The sequence below is a fragment of the Crinia signifera genome, chromosome 1 (genome assembly GCF_055691185.1).
Source record: "Crinia signifera chromosome 1, ASM5569118v1, whole genome shotgun sequence".
NCBI classification, from domain to species: Eukaryota; Metazoa; Chordata; class Amphibia; order Anura; family Myobatrachidae; genus Crinia; species Crinia signifera.
Genome location: NC_139217.1, coordinates 111343931 through 111366126, shown reverse-complemented (window position 1 = coordinate 111366126; position 22196 = coordinate 111343931). Strand labels below are relative to the sequence as shown.

General features: G+C 40.7%; 1 protein-coding gene across 3 annotated transcripts in view; it reads left to right on the top strand.

The window, feature by feature from the left end:
* The window catches only part of LRBA (LPS responsive beige-like anchor protein), a 544849-nt gene that overhangs the window by 415987 nt on the left and 106666 nt on the right, over window positions 1-22196 (top strand). For all 3 annotated transcript variants that reach the window (XM_083171504.1, XM_083171512.1, XM_083171520.1), the window contains 2 exons: window positions 1632-1751; window positions 4849-5001. In XM_083171504.1, coding sequence (XP_083027630.1) covers window positions 1632-1751; window positions 4849-5001 — 273 coding nt within the window. The remainder of the gene's footprint in view (window positions 1-1631; window positions 1752-4848; window positions 5002-22196) is intronic.

The window sequence follows — 22196 nt, the reverse complement described above, 5'->3', positions numbered from 1 at the left end:
GGCCAAAATAAATGCGCATACCACCAGGTCAGTTGCCACCTCTTGGGCGGTTCGACATGGGGCCACAGCTGAGCAGGTTTGCAGAGCTGCCACTTAGTCATCTGTTCACACATTTGCCAAATTCTATAGATTCCATGAGTTCGCGTCGGAGGACGCATCATTCGGGCGAGCAGTGCTGAGAGCTGCAGACCTGAGCGTACCCTCCCAAAGGACCGGCTCTGGAACGTCCCAGTGTTGAGCTGTGTCACCAGGACCATTGAAAGAGAAAAAGGGATTTTTGTAAGAACTTACCGTTCGAATCCCTTTCTCTGATATGGTCCTGGTGACACAGCGATCCCTCCCTTACGCTCAGTAAGTATGCCAGAAGTTTCATGATGTTCATGTTAAAATGGTTAAAAGTTAACAGTTTCTGTTATAAAATGTGCATATAATATGTGCAGGCGTTTGTACTGAGTTAATGTATTCCAGTGGCTTTGAAAGATTGAACTGAAGAGTCCAGGGATGCAGTAGGGGAGGAGCCTACCCTCTAAAACTTTAGGATAGGTGCCTGGCTCCTTCGGACCCTCCTACATCCCAGTGTTGAGCTGTGTCACCAGGACCATATCAGAGAAAGGGATTTGAACGGTAAGTTCTTACAAAAATCCCTTTTTCTATCACAGATTATTTTAGTTGTTGCTGTTTTTTAAAGTCTCGAGTCACATCTGACTATAAGAGTTTAAGATGTACTAAGTTATGATAGCTATAAATGTCTGCGTATCTGGCAGCTTAGAGGTGATGGTTACATCCACCACAGCTCAGTTTTTAGTTGTACAAGCCTGAGAGAGGAGACAGATCTTGAGTTCTTTAAGAAATACTTATATGCAAAGCTTATCAATTAGGAGCACTGTGTATGTGTAATTTGGTACAATAATATTATTATTGTTTATTTATATGGCGCCACAAAGGTTCCGCAGCGCCTAGCTGACTTTAGTTGTAGGTAGAGTTAAGGATAAGTACACAAGTACGATTCCCGCCACCACGGATATCGGCGCAGCACGGACCCGACGGGGTTCCAGCATCGGCAACTGTATACACACTGGCCGATGCCAACAAGTGATGCGGGGGGGGGGGGGGCAGGGGCCATGTTATATTCTGCATGGCCTTCATTATCTACCCACAGGAGTGCTAATCGCCTCTGGTTAGCATGTACACACTAAGCCATGGGTCCTCAAACTGCGGCCCTCCAGATGTTGTGAAACTACAAATCCCAGCATGCCTTGCCACAGTTCTGCTATAAGGGAGTGTTAGAACTGTGGCAAGGCATGCTGGGATTTGTAGTTTCACAACATCTGGAGGGCCGCAGTTTGAGGACCCATGCACTAAGCGATTATAACGAGCGATATTACTCAGAACAGCTGAAATGAGCGATATCGCTAATTTTATTGCCCAGTTTGTATGGGGCTTTACATGCTTTTGTGTCACGTCCTTTATATGAAACCTAATGACTTTAGAATCATTGTATTTAGTAATTGTCACTTGCTAAGAATAGAACTGATCACCTTTTTTATGCAGCTGTTGGAGTACTGCTAATTGTGACAGGTAATCATTTAAGTAGTATATGACATAAGACATCTTTTTTTGTGTGTTTTTAGGAACCCTTTACAACCTTCTTCCTAAATTTCCAAGGTGGAAAATTTGACCATGCAGACAGAGCGTTTTCTTCCATCTCAAGAGCATGGCGTAACTCACAGCGAGACACCTCCGATATCAAAGTAAGATTGTCCATCTTCGTTCATTTCTTAATGTTCAGAGATTCTGGATCAAAATATATTTTTTCTCCTTTTCACAGTATACCATTACTAAATGTAAGCAAATGTTAGAAACAGAATTGGAGTGGGATTTTACAGTCTGGCAAAAATAAAACTTTTTGTGCTTTTTAAAACTGCCTATCTCTTTTAGAGGGATCACATGTGCACTTAATATGACATGACTATCTGTAACACTACACAGTAATGATTTCAAGTCATGCCATAGCAGCCTCTTATGATACAGATCTGATCCTAGCTACAGTATGTTTTATAAGTTAGAACTCAGATTTTCTTTTCCATATGTTTAGTCTTAGTGGTTCAGTTACAGAAACTATAATATTGCTGCAATGTATCCAAATTTCCACTTTATTCTACTCTGGCAATGTGCCACAGACCAGGACCATTTGGAAGCTATGCAACACAATTATCACATAGAGTGACATAGAACACTTTGAGCCACTCTGTGGGGGGTTATGTTTGATAAGTATTGGCCGGCACCACTGGCCGGATCCGACAATTGGCGTCCAGAAATGTTCCGTTATCTGCTGGGGTATCAGGGAATTAAAAAATGCCCAAATTGCCAATATAGACCATTTTCAGTTGGGGTCTCAATTTTTAAACTCTGTAGCGTTCTGTGTCCCATACATCAGGTCGTCAGTGATGGTCTGTGATCGATCAGGGAAATATACAAGTTAATGCCCGATTTGCAGGCATAAGCATCCAATTGGGGAATTGGTATTTTTAAATATATTTAATATTTCCGATTCTTCAACCCTACCTTTGGGAGATCAGGACATTGCCCTAGTATAGCTTAAAAAAAATAGGGGCTTTTACCAGTAAAATGAGAATCATGTACCCATTGTTACTGGAGATCAATGTGATTTGTGTACAAACCAGCTTGGAAACCCAAGACCATCCTAAATCAGAGCGCATTTGCAGCTGCTTTGATAGCACAGAATCTATACATACTGTACTTCAATACTGTGCATATAGCAAGGCAAAGAAATCCGATAACCTACACTGCAAGTGCATTGTGTTGGTTCACAAGCACCCACACTAAGATCCTCCATCATCATGCGTAGTATAAGAGCCCCAAAATCACCACAATGGAAGGACCCCCATTCGACTATACTTCTGTCCATGAATGTGGCTGCAGGTATAAAAAAAAATGCTAAAATTACAAATTTAAAAAACAAATTTGCCATTGTATATGTTTTTAAATGAATACTGCTTCAAAGTAACAATGTGCGTAACCCTGATGACCTTGGTAGAAACACACGGTGTAATAGACATGTTCTCATTTGGATGATGAAGGTAAGGTTACATGCATCATCTACAACAGCTTTCCCTTCCCCCAATACTAAGCATTACAATTGGCAATGTTTTTTCTTTCATTAAAGTCTTGTATCATTTTACGCAGTAATAAAGGTGATAATAACATAATTGCTGCCTGATCCTTGCCAGTTTAGCCTTGGATCTTATGACCTCCCTCCTGTTTCCCAGTGCCCTGAAAACTCCTTTTTCTGTGTGCGCCCTGGGGCAACTGTCACTTTTCTGGTGACCTGTAACTTGAAAGGTTTTAGAGGAGAAACATACCATATATATAACTAGTGAGCGCCATTCTTCCTTTATGCTTCATTCAGATATTAGCTCATTTATTTTTACGTTTGCATCCACTTTTCATAGGGACAGTACACTCCTGATTTGCATGCCCTGAGAAAATGGTCATATACATTCATTCGGTTTACCTGTATGCATAGTTTTCCGAGGTATCACATGCAAGGCTGCATGCAATACCTCGAATAAGTTTATGGCCAGCTTTACTTCTGTAGTTTCTGAGGAGTAACAACTGATGCAGATTAGTGTGCAAATGTAAAAAAGCAGTACATTTCTTATGTCTGCCTTATATGTTTAATTTATTTACAGTTTCTTATATAACGCAGCATATTCCGTTGCGTTTTACAATTGGAAACAACAGTGATTAAATATACTGGGTAGAAACAGACCGACATGGAGGTAGGAGGCCCCTGCTCGCAAGCTTACAATCTATAGGGATAATAGGGGGGATACATAAGGATAGAATTCCATAGCATGGCAGTCCCATCAGACTACAGGACAGTCCTGATGGGATGCAATTAGATATAAATGCTACTGGAGGTTGTGTGGGGGTCCTGAATATGATAAGCTAGCCTGAGTTTTCAGGGAACGCTTGAAAGTTTGGAGGCTAGAGGAGAGTCTTAATGTGCATGGAAGGGCATTCCATAGGGTGGGTGCTGCCCGACAAAAATCCTGCAAGTGTAAGTGGGAGCGAGTAATCAGTGTGATTGAGAGACACAGATCTTGTGCAGAGCGGAGAGGTCGGGTGGGGATGTATTTTGAGATAAGCGATATATAAGAGATATAAGTCGGTGTAGTCAGAGTAATGGCTTTGTATGTAAGTAGAAGTATTTTATATTGAAATATCTGCCTTGACCTTACTGGCATGGTGTGTCAACACTGCATGACTTGTCAATTCACAGAATCCACAAGGCCTTGCAGTGTGTACTGTGCAGTTGATTTGCAGTAATCCATAGGTAGGGTAATATACAGCTACTAAAGATAAATGCTGTAACATTGTATACAGTAAAACTTTAGCTTATGAGATGTTCCCTTTTTGAAGGGACAGTTCCGGTGCTCTGGGACGTCCCCCTGTATTGTATATTATTGTACTGCAGCTTATCCATGAACCAATTTCACCCAATAATTGAATTGGACTTTCCATTGCTGTACATAACTGTACATTTGACATGCATGAAAAAGAGTAAGTTTCCTTCCTATGTATCTAAAAATAAAAAATACACTTTATAATCTACTAAAATGTAATAAAATACATCAAAGGAAGGTTTGATTTAAATGTACATGGTGTAAAATGAGCCTGATGTAAAATTTCCATTGAACACCGCTTCGCTCCTTAATGTACATATCTCCAAATTATTAGAGGATGCTTTTGGTTTTACTATGTCATGACATATACGGATGTGTTACAAATACTGAAATGCTTTTATATGGATTGTTCCTGCAGGAGCTCATTCCAGAATTCTATTACCTGCCAGAGATGTTTGTCAACTTAAATGATTACAATCTTGGAGTGATGGATGACGGAACAGTAGTATCTGATGTCGAACTTCCACCATGGGCTAAGTCGCCAGAAGACTTTGTTCGCATCAACAGACTGGTAAGCTTCTCAAGGACTGTGTAGTTCCTTATGCTGACATCAGCTTAAACAGAATAAACTGATTTTGTGTATAGACAGGCAAGCCAGTCCTGTGGTTTCACATATTTCTTGCATGTTTTGTACGATTAATGAGTAGGCATCCTGTGGAATACACATACCTCTCATCTGCATACCTGGATTTTACCGATATGTTATAAGGCTCTGTGATTGGGTTGTCCGTCCAGACTAACAGGATATTGGAAGACAGGTGGCTCCAGTAGCAAGTCAGTAATGCTGTAGGAATAGCACTAGGGTGTAGTGGCCACGGATACTGGTCCCCACTTGTCATTTTTTTCCCGATTTTTGCCTTTTATCTGTTCAAGCTAAATCTATTAGTGGCCTAAAATGTACTGTCCTGCTCATGATTGAAAGAACAATGGTCTTTTCTTAACAATCATTAGCTACTCTATGTATGTGTACCATTGGTGAACATTTTCCCCTAAAAAAACTTAAAATTAGTGCAACATTTTTTATAGTACAGGTATTTTCTTTTTCTGACATCTAAGATCATATTAACTTTTATTCTGTTAACCTTATTATTTATTTGTGTAGTAATGGGACAGATGTACTAAGCCTTAGAGAGAGAGAGAGAAAGTACCAACCAATCAACTCCTGTCAATTTCCCAACAGTAACATGACTAAAATGGAGAGTTTTATTAGGTACCATCCAATCAGCTCCCCTCTCCAAGATTTAGCACATTTCCTCTTTTATCACAGTAATGGAGGAATACACTGTCAACCAATGGTGGTTATCCATTAGCAGGAATAACATAATTACAATGGTTAGTGCAGTCATTTATAATTGTCCAGGGTTTTGTCTAGAGATTTCATTCTTACCAGTGAAATTATTTCTTCATAATCACGGTGAAATAAGTCATACTAAGTTTTTCATACCCTCTAATGGTCACATTATGCATGTTATACATGTAATGTGCATTCATATAGAATAAGTAGTCTCTAGTGAGCTTGTTATCAACATTCATGTTTGAAAGCTTGCTACCATATATAATATTTTAGATGGTAGCACAATCTATATTTCATGCCTCTGAAAAAATATATATATTTATAAAAAATGTATCCAAATCAATACATTTATATTTAAACATAACAGCAGATGAAGTGAAGAGCTTGTGGAAAGCACATCAAATAATCAATTACAGTATCAACAAGAGTTATTGCAAACTGAAAACAAATGTTATCTATCTGCGCTTCTTAATTATTAGATTATATGGTGGGATGACATGGAAGAATTGAAGCAACACAATTTAATACGTTATAACTAAAAATATTAATAAAAATAATTGAACAAATATATAATATACACACATCTGACCGGTCAATAAAATGATTAATGCCACAATTAATGGGCATACAAATACAAAATGCAATAGTGTAAATGCTAAAAAAAGGTGGATCTCTTCAAAGAAGCAAAGAAATATCTTTCTCCATTGGCGAGTTATACCAAGTATACGGAGTAACCTGAATTCAAGTATTTGTTAAACTTTCATCCCCATTGCAAACACAAAAGTAGCAGTTATTTGTAATGGCTTTGTTACGTATAGCAGGTGTAAATTTTCAGATGAGAGTATTAGCGGGATTCCGTCCCTGTGCTGAATGTGGGGTCCTGAGTGCTGGTGCAGCATCTCTTCCAACGTTACCCGCAGTGAACACCCAGGCAGCAGTGATGTTCGATGTGACTACAGGTGCTGTGCGGTCTTCCTTCCCTCTCAAAAAATTTCCTTGGATAGGATGTGAAGCCACTTGTGTAGGTCATGAGAAAGCAGCATGTTCGTCCTCTTGTTCGCTAACACATTTTGTCCCTGGTGGGGACTTTATTAAAATTGTCTGCCTTTTCCTTGTGCCAACCTTTTATCTATGTTGACATTGTGTCCGTCAACCTTTTGAGGTTGACATAATAACTGTTGACTTTATGATCCACATGCAAAAGAAAGCTCTTTACTGTTACCAAACAGCGCTTAAAAAATGCTTTTGTATTAAAATGGTCCATATAGCTTCTGTCTCTTCTGAAATGAAGTTTACTTTTAATTCTACATTTCTCTTTTTTTTTCTTCCCCGTAGTAGTCAGGGGTAAATATGAAAAAGAGAAATAAAAATATACGGTGTAGTATGGCTTGAAACTAAAGGTTTAGATCTATTAAAGACAGTAGGAAGCCTTCTATATTTAGCCTACCATAAGTACACCTAAATGTAGCTATGGTACTTCCACACATAAAGGTATCTTTAGAATGTGCCTATATAGATCAAACACCTTCAAGGACATACCATACTCACACTGCTATCGATTAGAATCCTCTTATAAAGGTTTCTTTTTTCAACGAAATACATGTAGAAACCAGAAGCACCCAGTGATGATGGAATTCCAAAAAGGGAGGGCGTACCCAACGTACAGCTTAACAGTCTGTAGAACTCCTATAACTGTTTATTTGTGGGTCTCCAACCCCTAGGAATCCAGATAATTGAAATGGGGCATAGGGACTAGAAAGATAAATTATCGTTTTAAAATTTAAATTTTAATATAATATGTTAAAACACAAAAGTAAAACCAGTGAAAACTATCTATGCCTGAAAAAGATGAAAAAATTGCGCTTTTTCCAGGGGGTGAGAATCCGAAACAATAACCCCCTGTGAGTGTCAAAAAAGTTCTAAAACATAGACAACATTGTATCACCCAGTGTGTATGCACCGGACGATGGACAGTGTTCATTTTGTCGTCTGTGCCTGCCGTCAATCATCGCCCACTGGCAGCAACAAATTTGTATGCACCGACAGGTCATCGCAGCTGCTGGTATCGGCAGCAGCAGGGACCGCCATGTGTGTATGCACCTTTTAATCTTTATACATACAATGCGATAAAGGCAGCTAACCATATCTAATGATTTTCCTTGCACTCCCGGAAGCTACTGAAGGAACGATATAGAGCTTCCACACTGAATTATTTCAAAAGATAAAGACAAAGATAAGGAGTTTTCTATAACGCTGACCATGATGTTTTATGAAAAATGTATCTTCATTGTTCGTACATCGGAAGACAGCCTGATAGTCGGGATCCCGACATCGGAATCCTGAGTGTTCAAATGCTTGACAGTCGGGATGACAACTGACAGGCTATTATCCCTCGTGGGAGTCCACCGAGCCCCCAAGGGGCTTTTTTGTGCTCACCCCCTGTAGAAGTACCAGCAGTTGGGATTCCGATGTCTGTATATTGACCGTCGGAATCCAGACTGTCGGCCGTCATTCCACACCCATACAGACAAAAAGGAGGGAAATAATGAGCCATGAGAGCACGCATTGTTATCGTTCATACACACTTAATGATATACAAGATAACATTGTTAACATTATTGTTATTGTGCATATCATCACCTTTATGACATTGTGTGTACGGGGCTTAAATCAGATCTCCTGTTACTGGTTGAAGTCCTTGACAAACGGTTGAGCAGTCTGAGTGACATGGTAAGCCACGTTTTGTAAATCCACATTCTAATAGAAGGTAAAATGTATTTTACCTTGAGATGAATGATTGACATCTCTCTTTACAGCTACATTTACACACATCAGCAAAACACCATACTCAGTGTAATTAAAAGGTCTGCCACTGGGAAGTCAGGAGTCTTGTATACAAGAAACATAATAGTAAAATAGCTTTCTGTTATTCTGCTGGCATAAAGACATACAGTATGCAAGTAGGAATTTTGCTGCCAAACAAATTGATTCAATGTAGACTGTTTAAAAACCAAACCTGCTTCTGTAAGAGTTTTGCATCTATGTGGTTATTCGGGGGAAGCTGCAGTGACTTCCCAATTTACTTCTTCCAGCCCACAGATTATACGCAATGATTACAGACCTGAAAGGCATACCACTTTGATACGTGACCTTTTTGTGGTGCTAATCGGGTTCCCAATATCATTATACTTCTCATTAATCATATTTCCAGAAGCCTGTCAGGCAGCCAGACAGACACAGCCCCTGTTTTCAGGCCTGTGTTGGCAGGTTTGTGTTTTTTGCTGATTATTATACGGCTATACTTTGACTTCTAACAAACCAGTACCACATCAAGCTGTGTGCTACAATTAAAGTCAGATGGTCCTCAGGTTCAGCCTGCAGATACTGTTTCAGTTGTCTGTCTTCCTGAAGCTAACCAGCACCACCAGTACAGATGATATATAGGATAGTTGATAATGACTGATTGTACAGTATGGGGTCAAAAAATGGGAATAGAAACATTAGTTAAATGACGTGCTAGATGTAAACAGATTCACTTGGAATTATATCTGTGCTTAATTACGGCATACCCCCCTAAAAAAATAATATATATGTGCGTGTGTATATATATGTATATATGTATATGTGTATATATATATATATATATATATATATATATATATATATATACATATATATATATAAATATTCGTGATCTCCCGGCACTCCTGCTCCCCCGTGGGGCTCCCTTGCTCCGGTGCCCCTCTTAAGGCACAATGCTGTGGCCAATAGACAATCCAAATATAAATGATGGCACTCGGAGGCTTGTAATATGGTGAACAGGAAAAAGTGCTTTTAATCCAGCGTTAGCGACGTTTCGGGGACTATGTCCCCTTCATCAGGATACATTTGACAAGTGATATGACAGTGCTTTAAATAGTAACACTTACCAATCGGCGTCTTCCATTCTCCCGCCCGTGGTTCATGCCGCCCGTCCGCGGTCCCCGCACTTCCGGTCTCTCGGAGCTTCTAACCGGCGGAAGTGACGTTTTCCCGGACGTCGGGCCTTCCACAGTGACGCAGGGAAGGATTTCGCCATGGCAACCTGGGTAAACATAAACAGAACAAATAGTGAATAACAAGTACAAAGTGTAAGAGGGCAAATTTGCCCATAGATACGATTCAAGTGACGCTCTGTGTGGCGTATTGTACATATAATATCAATTTGGCACTTCTAATAGCTAATAAAAGAAAAAAAACGAAGAAAAAAAGGAAAAAGCGGTGAAACAGCAAAATAGATGTGACATGCAAACTGTGCTGTGGCCTCGCCACAATTGCTGACATGTACTGTATTTGCTCCTAAACATTTTTGTTATGCATAAAACTGACTTTACTTGAAAAGGCTTTTCTGAAAGTATTAAAATTTAAATTTAAATTAGAACATGGAAAAAATATCCCTGGTTCACTGGCAAAAAAGGTGGTGGTACTGCTGTGCGGCTTGGCTTATATTATACAAAATGGATCAACCCCAAGGACTCGTTCAGCCCTTTGGGCTTCAACGTGTCCAAGCGGAAGATCCATCTTGTTTCGAGTTGGAGAAGCCGCTTGGACCTGTCGCCTCCCCTCACACTGTTGGGTACATGATCTATTGCTTTATATTGGAGGGTGGCCATTCCATGTCGATGTTCTGCAAAATGTCTGGCTACAGGCTGATCACCTGTGCCTGATGCCAGTGCTGCCCTGATGGCAGTTCTGTGTTGGGCCATACGTGTTTTGAGTTGACATTCTGTTTTCCCCACATAGTAGAGCCCGCACGGGCATATTATGACATATACCACGTACTTGGTACTACATGTGAGGGGCCACTTGATGTCATGCTTTCTGCCGGTATGGGGGTGAACGATGTAGCTGCCTGTCATAAGATAGTTACATGTCGTGCAGCCTAAACACCGGTAACATCCGTTTTTTCGGCTTAGAAAATGTGTGCTTTTGGCTTTTTTGAAGCCGCCTACGTCCGTTTTTACCACCAGATCCCTGATGCTCCTGCTTCGTGTGAAGCTGGACATAATCCTTTTATCTTTGAGGGATTTAAGGTCTGGGTCTGTGGTTATGAGGGGCCACAAGTGCTTTGCTTTTTTGTTAATTCTCTCACTATTGACACTAAACTGTTGTACCCACGGGAAAGGTTCTTTTTCCTTGTTGGATTTATTTTTGAGACTCCTGGCTCCCTCTAGTATCTCTCGTCTGGGGATTGCCAAGGCTTTGTCCCTAGCCTGTGCTAATTCCCTCCTGGGGTACCCCCTTTGGGCAAGTTTCTCAACCATTTCATCAAGTTGAATCTTGGCGGTGACTGGGTCGTTGTTTGACCTCACTACTCTAAGGAGTTGCGAATATGGGAGACCTTTGACAGTTGCCTTTGGGTGAAAGCTTTCATGTCTCAAGATGGAATTTCTATCCGTGGGTTTAGTGTATAGTTTGGTGGTGATTTGGCCCTCTTGCAGCGAGATCTGTAAATCCAGATAAAAGATGGATTCCATGCTGCTTTGGTATGTGAGTTTGATTGGGCTATCGGAGGTGTTGTGGACCAGTATGACCTGTTCTAGTTGTTGCTCTGTCCCTGTCCAGAACAGTAGCAGGTCATCTATGTACCTGCAATAAAAAAGGACATGCTTTACAACATCCTCCTGTAAGAAAAAAATGTCCCTTTCAACCTCCCACATATAGGAGTTAGCGAACGTGGGGGCCACCGAAGACCCCATAGCACAACCTGTAAGTTGTTTAAAGAAATGGCCATTAAACAGAAAATAATTATGTTCCAACGTAAATTGTAATAAAAGCATAAATAAATCAACATCAGGGCCTTGGTAGCACGGGTTCCCTGTGATAAGTCTCCTGGTGGCAGCCAAACCCCCTCCATGGGGTATACAGGTATAGAGGCTGCTTACATCGATGGTAGCCATAATCGCACCCGGTGGAATGGTTGGTAGTTCCTGTAGTTTTCTTAACAACGTGTTGGAATCTTTTAGATGTGTAAATGTGTCCTGGATGCATGGTTGGAGGTAAGTATCCAAAAATATGGCCACTGGTTCACATAGTGAGCCCCTAGCCGATATTATCGGCCGTCCCGGGGGGCATTTGTTATCCTTGTGGACTTTCGGGATTGTATAAAAGATTGGTACCACTGGATGTTCTGTGTAGATTTTATGAAGAATTGTGGCTGTTATCAATCCTTGGTCCATAGCCTGTTGTAACAGGTTCTTTAGTTCTTTTTGATAGATGCTGGTTGGATCTTTGGACATCGGTAAATAGGTGTTTACATCACCCAATAAGCGATTGCACTCAGTCTCATATGATGTTATATCCTGAATGACAATGGAACCCCCTTTGTCCGCCCCCCTTATCACGATATCTTGCCGTGTACTCAGATTTTTGAGGGCTTGTCGTTCTTCCTTTGTTAGATTGGGGGTGATGCTCTGGGGTTTCTTTGTTCCTTCTTGTTCAAGCATCCTGTGGAATGTTTTTATGGCCGCATTAGTGGATACTGGCTCAAATTTTGAGCGGGCACCAAGATTTTGTATCCTTACAGGTAGGGTGCTTACTTCGTTCCCAGTGGGATTGATTTTTCCAAAATGTTCCTTTAATTTCAATTTTCTATGCAATTTAAAAGAATCCAGCTTCCACTGAAATGGGTCTGGTCGACATGTCGGCACAAACGAAAGTCCCTTACTGAGGACGGAGGATTCGGCTTCAGTGAGGGGCACGGTCGACAAATTGAAAATTAGGTCTGTCTGCCCTTGGGTGGTCTTCCGGCCTTTCTGCCGCCTCGTTTGCCCGCCCCTCCTCGTGGGTCTTCTTTTCCGCCTACTTGTCCTCTCCGTGTACTTACCCCTAAAGGGATACCACCAGTGAAGGAGGATGCGCGGGGGGCTGTTGCATCATCAGTGTCACTTGCTGAGGTGCTATGTTGTTCCCCTCCCGCTCGGCGTCTTCGAAAGAATGGTACTCTCTCTCTGTTAGTGGCTGGTCCAGTGCCACTCAGCCATGCGTATACCCGATGGTTGCTGTAATCTTGCTGTACCTTTAGTAGTTTTTCTTTCTTGAATTTTAACAGGTCAATTTTGTATTGATCAACCTGTTTTTCAAGTTTAGGCAGCCAGTCAGCTGGGGGGTCAGTCTCAGGTTGTAATGCATGTTCCCGTGGGTACAACAGTTTAGTGTCAATAGTGAGAGAATTAACAAAAAAGCAAAGCACTTGTGGCCCCTCATAACCACAGACCCAGACCTTAAATCCCTCAAAGATAAAAGGATTATGTCCAGCTTCACACGAAGCAGGAGCATCAGGGATCTGGTGGTAAAAACGGACGTAGGCGGCTTCAAAAAAGCCAAAAGCACACATTTTCTAAGCCGAAAAAACGGATGTTACCGGTGTTTAGGCTGCACGACATGTAACTATCTTATGACAGGCAGCTACATCGTTCACCCCCATACCGGCAGAAAGCATGACATCAAGTGGCCCCTCACATGTAGTACCAAGTACGTGGTATATGTCATAATATGCCCGTGCGGGCTCTACTATGTGGGGAAAACAGAATGTCAACTCAAAACACGTATGGCCCAACACAGAACTGCCATCAGGGCAGCACTGGCATCAGGCACAGGTGATCAGCCTGTAGCCAGACATTTTGCAGAACATCGACATGGAATGGCCACCCTCCAATATAAAGCAATAGATCATGTACCCAACAGTGTGAGGGGAGGCGACAGGTCCAAGCGGCTTCTCCAACTCGAAACAAGATGGATCTTCCGCTTGGACACGTTGAAGCCCAAAGGGCTGAACGAGTCCTTGGGGTTGATCCATTTTGTATAATATAAGCCAAGCCGCACAGCAGTACCACCACCTTTTTTGCCAGTGAACCAGGGATATTTTTTCCATGTTCTAATTTAAATTTAAATTTTAATACTTTCAGAAAAGCCTTTTCAAGTAAAGTCAGTTTTATGCATAACAAAAATGTTTAGGAGCAAATACAGTACATGTCAGCAATTGTGGCGAGGCCACAGCACAGTTTGCATGTCACATCTATTTTGCTGTTTCACCGCTTTTTCCTTTTTTTCTTCGTTTTTTTTCTTTTATTAGCTATTAGAAGTGCCAAATTGATATTATATGTACAATACGCCACACAGAGCGTCACTTGAATCGTATCTATGGGCAAATTTGCCCTCTTACACTTTGTACTTGTTATTCACTATTTGTTCTGTTTATGTTTACCCAGGTTGCCATGGCGAAATCCTTCCCTGCGTCACTGTGGAAGGCCCGACGTCCGGGAAAACGTCACTTCCGCCGGTTAGAAGCTCCGAGAGACCGGAAGTGCGGGGACCGCGGACGGGCGGCATGAACCACGGGCGGGAGAATGGAAGACGCCGATTGGTAAGTGTTACTATTTAAAGCACTGTCATATCACTTGTCAAATGTATCCTGATGAAGGGGACATAGTCCCCGAAACGTCGCTAACGCTGGATTAAAAGCACTTTTTCCTGTTCACCATATTACAAGCCTCCGAGTGCCATCATTTATATTTGGATCATATATATATATATATATATATATTTATACACACACAACGTGAAGAAGTGGCACTCAGAGACTCGGTAGCTGGTGAAATCAGTGGCTGTTTTTAATCCAAGGTAATCAACGTTTCAGGGTTCGGTGACCCTTCAGGATACAGTGTATCTTTGAATCCATGTACTTAGATGGACATAGAATCTCACTGTGACTGACATTACATACAGTTCTTATTGTAAATATTACTGCAGAAATCAATTACTCAATTGTCTTTTCTTGCAGATACTATTATTTTGTATATTTTTATGTTGTGCCCATTTTTTTTACACTGCTGGAACCTAGTTACAGACATTAGAGTCTACAAGGAAATTGTGTGTGTGTATGTATGTATGTATATACATATATATTTATATAGCAAATGCACATGCATGATTATGAACCTGGTCAGCAAGAACCCGGACGCTGGGGCACAGGATAGACGGGTGTCCTCCTCTGTTCCGGTGCCCGTGGTCCACTTGCTGGAGGCTGCTTTGAAGGAATGTCGGGATCTGGGGACCAGGCCTTCGGGGGCCTCTGCTAGGCCGGCTACTACCTCGCTGCCAGGAGGGATCCTACACCTTCCGCTATGGTGATCCAGCCTGCCGCCAGCTGTACTATTGGGGGGGGGGGGGGGGGGGCCTTGGTCACAGCTTGCCCATCTATCCTGGGGAGCTCTACAGAATGGAGCGAGAGGACCACAAGAATGTTACCATCCCCGACCCCAACAGAAAGTCATGCATACTTTTAGCATTCACTGCAAGGACCAGGTAGGAGTTATCTTCAGATGTATGGCATGACTTAAATTAATAGTACATCTATCATTTTCAAAGTCCTGTGGATCAAGGATTAATCTAACTTGGTTGGGGCAAACCAAATGGGAAAAGAATGGATTGTTGTCTGGGATTATGACCATAAAGATTCCCCCTGTTTTTAAAGGAAAGTGGTGTGTGGTGGCAACAATGGCAATGATTATATAATAATCAGACGGTAGCTTATATGGACCTCTAATAACAGCCAGGGTTTCATTAAGCATCATTTCTGCAGCTTTAAAATATAAGCGAGTTGGAAAGAGAATTATATATCTGCAGCATTGAGTGTGACATGGGCTTGAGCAGGTTAAGTGAATTTAGTGTTTTTGTTCATAGTAATTATAAACGTGAAATTGCTCTGAGAAATACAAGATGCAACAGAATCTAGCTGGCTTGTAGGCCTTGCAATGTCAGAGTTGGGTGGTACGTGCTTATATTCCTTACATGGAGCATATAAAATCACATAATCTAGCAACACCTGGAAAGCAGAGAAGTGTTTTACCAGCTTGTCCTGCACCTAGTTTACTTTGGCCCTTTAAGCCAAAAGTTAAAATACTATTACATGACCCCTAGGGAAGAACATTTTATATTGCTTGTTAGGGTTTTATTTTTCTTCCTGCCATCATAAATTGGAGATATTGTTTTCAGGGATTGAAATGGCTGATTTCCAGATAATACTGCATAAGCAGTGTAAAACACTGATTTGTATGGCACAGCTGTCACTAGTGAAAGACATGTCTAAATTGTCACCATTTTAGCATACGATTTACAGCTTAGTGGTCTGTAAAATAGCGATGGTACATGTCCTCCTTAGCTGCTGTAATCAAATACATATTTCTTTTATTGGAAGCTATTTTTCCCCCGGGCTTCATTTTGTGTTGCAGTTTCTGTGCCAAGGGTTAAATCAGCATTGCGTGTTTGACAGCCTCTTGATATGTTCTAACTACTATGTAAGGATGATGATGCAGGTCAGGTATATTTTATCAGCTGTGTGTATAAATGTGGAGTTACTGGGAGTATTTGTCACACTCATCATAAATGAAAAGGCCGCATTTTACCCAACAATGTGGATTTAATTAGGAATGTTGGATTGGCTCCTCAAATTGTAAAAAAACATTACTGTGACATCACAGCAGCCAGCTACTGGTAGATGTCTTTCATGTGTAGCTAAAGCGAGACTGGTTTCTCTACATCTGTTCTGATCAAGGTAGGGCTAGCTCGTGTGCTGGTTGGTAACTGCTTGACATAACTTTGTAGGAGCAAGCAACCTATTTCTTGCATTGCATGTCCATTTTATTCTTACTCTTGTTCCTTTGCCATGAAGTTTCTGGAAGTGGGGACAAATAAATAGAAATAAGGAACAAAGAACAGCGCCGTCTAGTGCAAAATAGCAAGTTTAAGGTGCACAGTGCAAAAATATATTATTTTAAAAAAAAAATGAAGAAAAAACTTTTCTCAGGTCTTCAGATTTATGATAAGTTCATTCAAGTGAGGAATATGAAAACACAAAGGCAATAGTTATATCATAGTGCATATTGTTAGGAGCCTTTTATCTTTTAATGCAAGCACTATGCAGTATATCGTTAATGATATGCACAATAACGATATTGGTAACGATATTTATGATGTGCGCTCCCGCGGGTCATATCGTCTACATGCAGTCAAATTTTGACTATATCGCCAAAGGCTTTATGTTCTGAGCGATAGACGGGTGATGTCACTGAACGAGATCATAACCAATATCATTGTGTGTCATCTGCCCGGGAGTTCATGGTACATCACTTACTATGGTATATCGCTCAAGGAGTGAGTACCCAGCTTAAGTATGGTATGCAATCACTAAGTCGACAGTCAATAAGTCGACAGTCAATGGGGGGTATTCAATGCTGCAGCGAGGGGGTTAAACAGCGAGGATTGCAGAAAACCAGCGATACTCGCTGTTTAACACCCGCGCCGGCCGCTCGCTCTATTCAACGTTCTGGGGAAATCCTCGCCGTCACAGGACGGCGAGGATTCCCCCAAACAGCGAGACCCGCGGCTAATGCCGCAAACCCGCTGTATTTAGCCGCGGGTCTCGCTGCTTCTGGAGCCGCATCCGCCAATTCCCCCTCGCTCAAAAAACAGAGCGAGGGGGAATTGGCGTATGCGGAGGGTGTGTTGAATACTGTCAGGGTGAGTGGTGACAGCGAGCAGGAAGCCCTGCTCGCTGTCACCACTCGCAAACAGCATTGAATACCTGCCAATAAGTCGACCACTATTGGTCAGCAGTCAAAAGGTCGACACATGAAAATGTACTATATGAGTTTTTCATGATTTAAAAAAAAAAAACCTAATTGTTCATACTTACACATCCCAGTGGGCAAAGAGGGAGACGCAAGACCAGCACAGCCAGACATGCAAGGGGAGGCGGTGCACTTGGTTGACAGAGACACCCAAAAAAAAAAAAAACATGAAAAATTCATGTCAACCTTTTGACCATGTCAACCTTTTTTGTGTCAACCTTTTTCACTGTCGACCTGATGATCCACGCCCCTTGAGTATTTGGTGACCTGGGTTCTAGTAAAGCTGGTTACACGTGAATGATATCATTAACTGTTTCCCTTGATGTGGACCGCACATACTGTAGCTGGTGTTTCCATGTTTAGAGGAACACAGATCTCTACAGTGTGCTTCACTTTGTTCTGGTAATAAAGTCCAGTAGCTTGACAGTGCAACAATTCCTTGAGGGCTAAATATTTAAAGAATTTTTAAGTCTCAAGCATTAGAACATTAAAGTGCGGTGTATAAATAACTACATTAAAGGGAATATAATGTGTTTTTATTACTAAAATATGTATATAACTGAAGAGTTACGAATAGGAGCCTATTTATAAAGTATGATAAAAGATTATGTAAAACACAACTTAGTAGCCCAGGATTACTAGTGTTCATTCTAGCACCCGCTATCTTTGAAAATCCATGCAGTTCCTCTTCCCTGCCTGGGGTGTCGCTGACTGCTGTGGTGTTTCTAGCACAGGTCTGGTTTGCATATCAGTGCTGATATACAGAGTACACTGTGCTAGAAGCACTACAGCAGACAGCGACACCCCAGGCAGGGAAGAGGAACTGCATGGATTTTCAGAGATAGCGGGTGCTAGAATGAACACTAATTACAGAGGGTTTATCACATATAACTGCTTGGTGCAAATGTACGTCAACATATTTAAAAAAGGATACAATAGGATAAACCATGTGATTTTTTTATAGGATCTGAACAATTTCATAGTTTCATAGAATACTGAAGGGGAGATGGTCTGTAATTCAAAGATCCATTATATTTCTCTTTTAGAGAGTAAGTTTTCTAGATCGCCACCTCTGTCATCCAATTTCACATTTTCTAGAGAATTTGCTTTTGAACGTAAACCAGAATAAGGCCCACGGTCTCTAAACATTTTATGGATAACCATAAAATTACATAGAATCCATGGCTTTGATTGTGAGGTCCCCTAGATTGCATTTTTGCAATTATGGTTATTCATAAAAAATCTGAGACCGTGGGCCTGATTCTGGTTTACTTTCAAAAGCAAAATCTCTCTCTAATGGACAAAACCATGTGCACTGCAGGTGGGGCCGCTGTAACATGTGCAGAGAGAGTTAGATTTGGGTGTTTTTTTGTTATTTCATGTGTTTCTTTGGACCTATTTTAAACATAATGAGTCCCGGTCAAACCTTCAGGTTCCTTCATGAAAATAATTTGTGGTTCAGATTATATAGTTTCTTTTCAAATGGGGTCTATTTTGAGTATTTCTCAATGTTTATCAAAGGATGGTCTGAAGGAGGAAGGATGATGAATGGATAAGGTCCTTTTTTCTTTTTTTCATTTGATCCTTCCATTCTATCTAGATTTTTAGTGCTCTCCATTGCTTCATTGATGATTTTGTCTGGGTATTCTCTTTCTATAAACCTGTCAGCATACAGTTGGAGTTGTTGAGTGCAGATTTCATCGTTGTTGCAGTTACGTCTGATTCTATTGAACTGTGGAATTGATATGTTTGATTTCCATTTGTTTGCATTGTGACTCCTAAAATGTAGGTAGCTGTTTGTGTCCACCTATTTTATGTAGTAGTTTCTTGTGTGATATGTCTGTTCCTGTTACTACAATGTCGAGGAATTCAGTGGAGCTTGGATTTGGTTTTTGAAGTGAAGCTTAGGTTTAAGGTGCCCGTACACTGCGCGACTTCTCCCCTCGGATAAGTCGCATCCAATCCCCCTCAGCCGCACTGGACCCTCCATCGCATGCGGTACTTCTGCATGTGAATTATGGCATGCGATTCTCTTTCTCCACCGCTCGGAGGGGGTCCGACCTGGAGATCTTGCATTCAGCACATATGATCTGTCTCTGATCCGATGTGCATGAGACCGCGCATCAGTTCGGATGGCACACATGCTATTTGGGCCAAGTTCACACTATTTCTCGGCCCAATCCACCCAAACTGCGTAGTGTATGGGGGCCTTTAGTGCTTTAAATGCGATATGTTCTAAAAAATAGTTTAAAAGAAGCTTCATTCCCATTCCAAATTATAAGGATATCTTCAATGTAGCTTCTGTAAAAAAAAAAAAAATCAAGTGGTTTTTTTTTTATTATTATTATGGTATATTAACTTTTTTCTTCTGGGATCCCAAGAAAGGTTAGCAAAAGCAATGGCCAAAATTATCTAGGTGAAATTTGTCTAAAAATTTAAAACAATTGTGACTCAAGATAAAACACATCGCAGATGAAAACATTTGTATAGATCTGTCAATGTCTCGTAAGTCTTCAAAAAATCCTAGTAGGCTTCTATCCCTTTGAGTGCTCTATGCAGGTATATAATGATTGGACATCAAGTGTTGCCCACAAGTAGGACTTTTTCCATGAGACTTCTTTAAGTACATTTGTGTTATAGTTCAAGTATGAGAGTAGTATTTTAACCTACTTACTAAATGTATCTACATATTCTGAGAGACGTTAGGAAGCCTGTTCCTGCAATTATAGGACTCTCTGGATCATCTATCCGAGTTTGTGGATCTTTGGTAAAAAGTAGAAAATCAGGGTTATTAAATGGTAAGCTATAGGAGTTATTTATTGATGCTGGGTATTCTCATGTTGCTTAATAGAAGTTGTCTAATTTCTTCTATATACATTTCTACAGGATCTTTTTGACGTTTCTCAAATGGCTATTCATTTTTCAATACTCTGCTGGCACTCTGCATGTAAGATCTATAAGTTACCGTAGGTAGCCCGGGCAAGGAGAGGTCACCTATGGAACTTAAATTTTTGTCTGCAGACACATCAAGGGGGATTTATTAAACCTTGGAGAGAGATAAAGTACCAATCAATCAGCTTCTTAGGCTTGCTACACAGTTAAAAGACAAAGTGGCCAACTGGCTATCTTGTGTATGGGGCAACAGATAGGTCAGCTATACAAACTTGCCAATTGGCCTCTTGATATGTTGGGCCAGACATCACCTTTCAATGTTTCTGCCCAGCTTTAATGTCAGTGTTGGCAGTCCCTGCAGCCAATTTGCAGGTGGTTGTTGGGTTGTCTATACACACATGCAGCTGTGCTGCAGTCCCATCTTAATATGTCTGTTCACACACCTATTGTATGTACACAACTGCCAATCACTAACAATATATTGTTCGTTCTTCAAACAAGCGTATTGTTCAAATGTATACCAGCATAATGGTCATTATACAGGTTGTCTTTGAAAGTAAAACTGAGCAGTGGATTAGTGTGTACTTTCTCTCTCCAAGCTGTAATAAACCTCCCCCATTATGCTGCAAAATGTTCCACCTACTATTTTTGGCCTACCATTGTAGTTTTTATACTTTATAAATCCTGCCACTGCAGTCTTGGGATGTGATAGTAACTTGTATGCTGAAGAAGCTAATGTATCTTCTTCCACCTCACTAACCAATAGTTTGATTGTAGATAGTAGAACTAAAGCCATGCTTTATATTGCAATATTTTTGCACACACCTGTTAGAGTGAAAATAATACATTTTAATTTTAATACTCCTATTGAAAGAAGACCTGGTACAAGTACATTCCAGTAATAATGTTTGACCGGTTTAAACATCTGCAGCTTTTTGCTGAGGCTTCGTTTCCTTGTAAAATATGTCCATTTTCTTGCTGTGTGAAATGGCAATTGTTTTTCATATAAATCACTGACTTATTAGAAATTATTACAGATATTGAATAACACATGCATGATAATGCAGTTAGACTTTATAAGAATATTGATGATCACTTTCACCACGTCTTAGACTTACGGAGGGATAAAAACAAACAAAAGAAGGACTTTTCATCCTAATTGTAATATAGCATTTAAATTGCTCTAGAGTTACTGTATGTTGTACATTAACATTTTATTGCAAATTGCCTTCTGCTTCAAGGTGACAAATACCTTGGTACTGAGCGATTTATGGCCTGCGATGCTGTTTTAAAGGGATATAAATTATTAGAAGAAACTCCAAGATAGTTTTAATATTCCTTAACCAGCATACTTAACTAATTAAAATCAAAACATCCGCAGTATAATTTTAGTTTTTGTGCAAGTAAAACACAGGCAGCATATAAATTTACTTCCTACAGGAAGGAACTTGCATAATTGGTCTTTAGAACTTCTGGAAGACACAAGTGCTAGGGTGCCCTGCTTCTATACTACGAAAGCAGCACTGAGTTATAATGCATAACACAGATTTGTTATTATTCATTTGGATAATGGACATATAGTTGAATGTCTGTTTATACTTAGATTTAGATCTATGTAATTATAGATATACAGTTGAGTTTAATATGGTTTTAGTCCACCACAGCTTTGCTGGAAATAAGTCTCAAATGTAAAGCGATGTTCTGCTCAGTGTCCAATATCAACTTAATCAGCACAGACTCAGGTGTGTCCTAGTTGCATTGTGGTACCATTAAAATGGATTTTCAGAAAGACATTTGATGTGAGCAGAGTTGCATGGGACCTGGCGGCTCCCTCATGCCATGCATCACGCT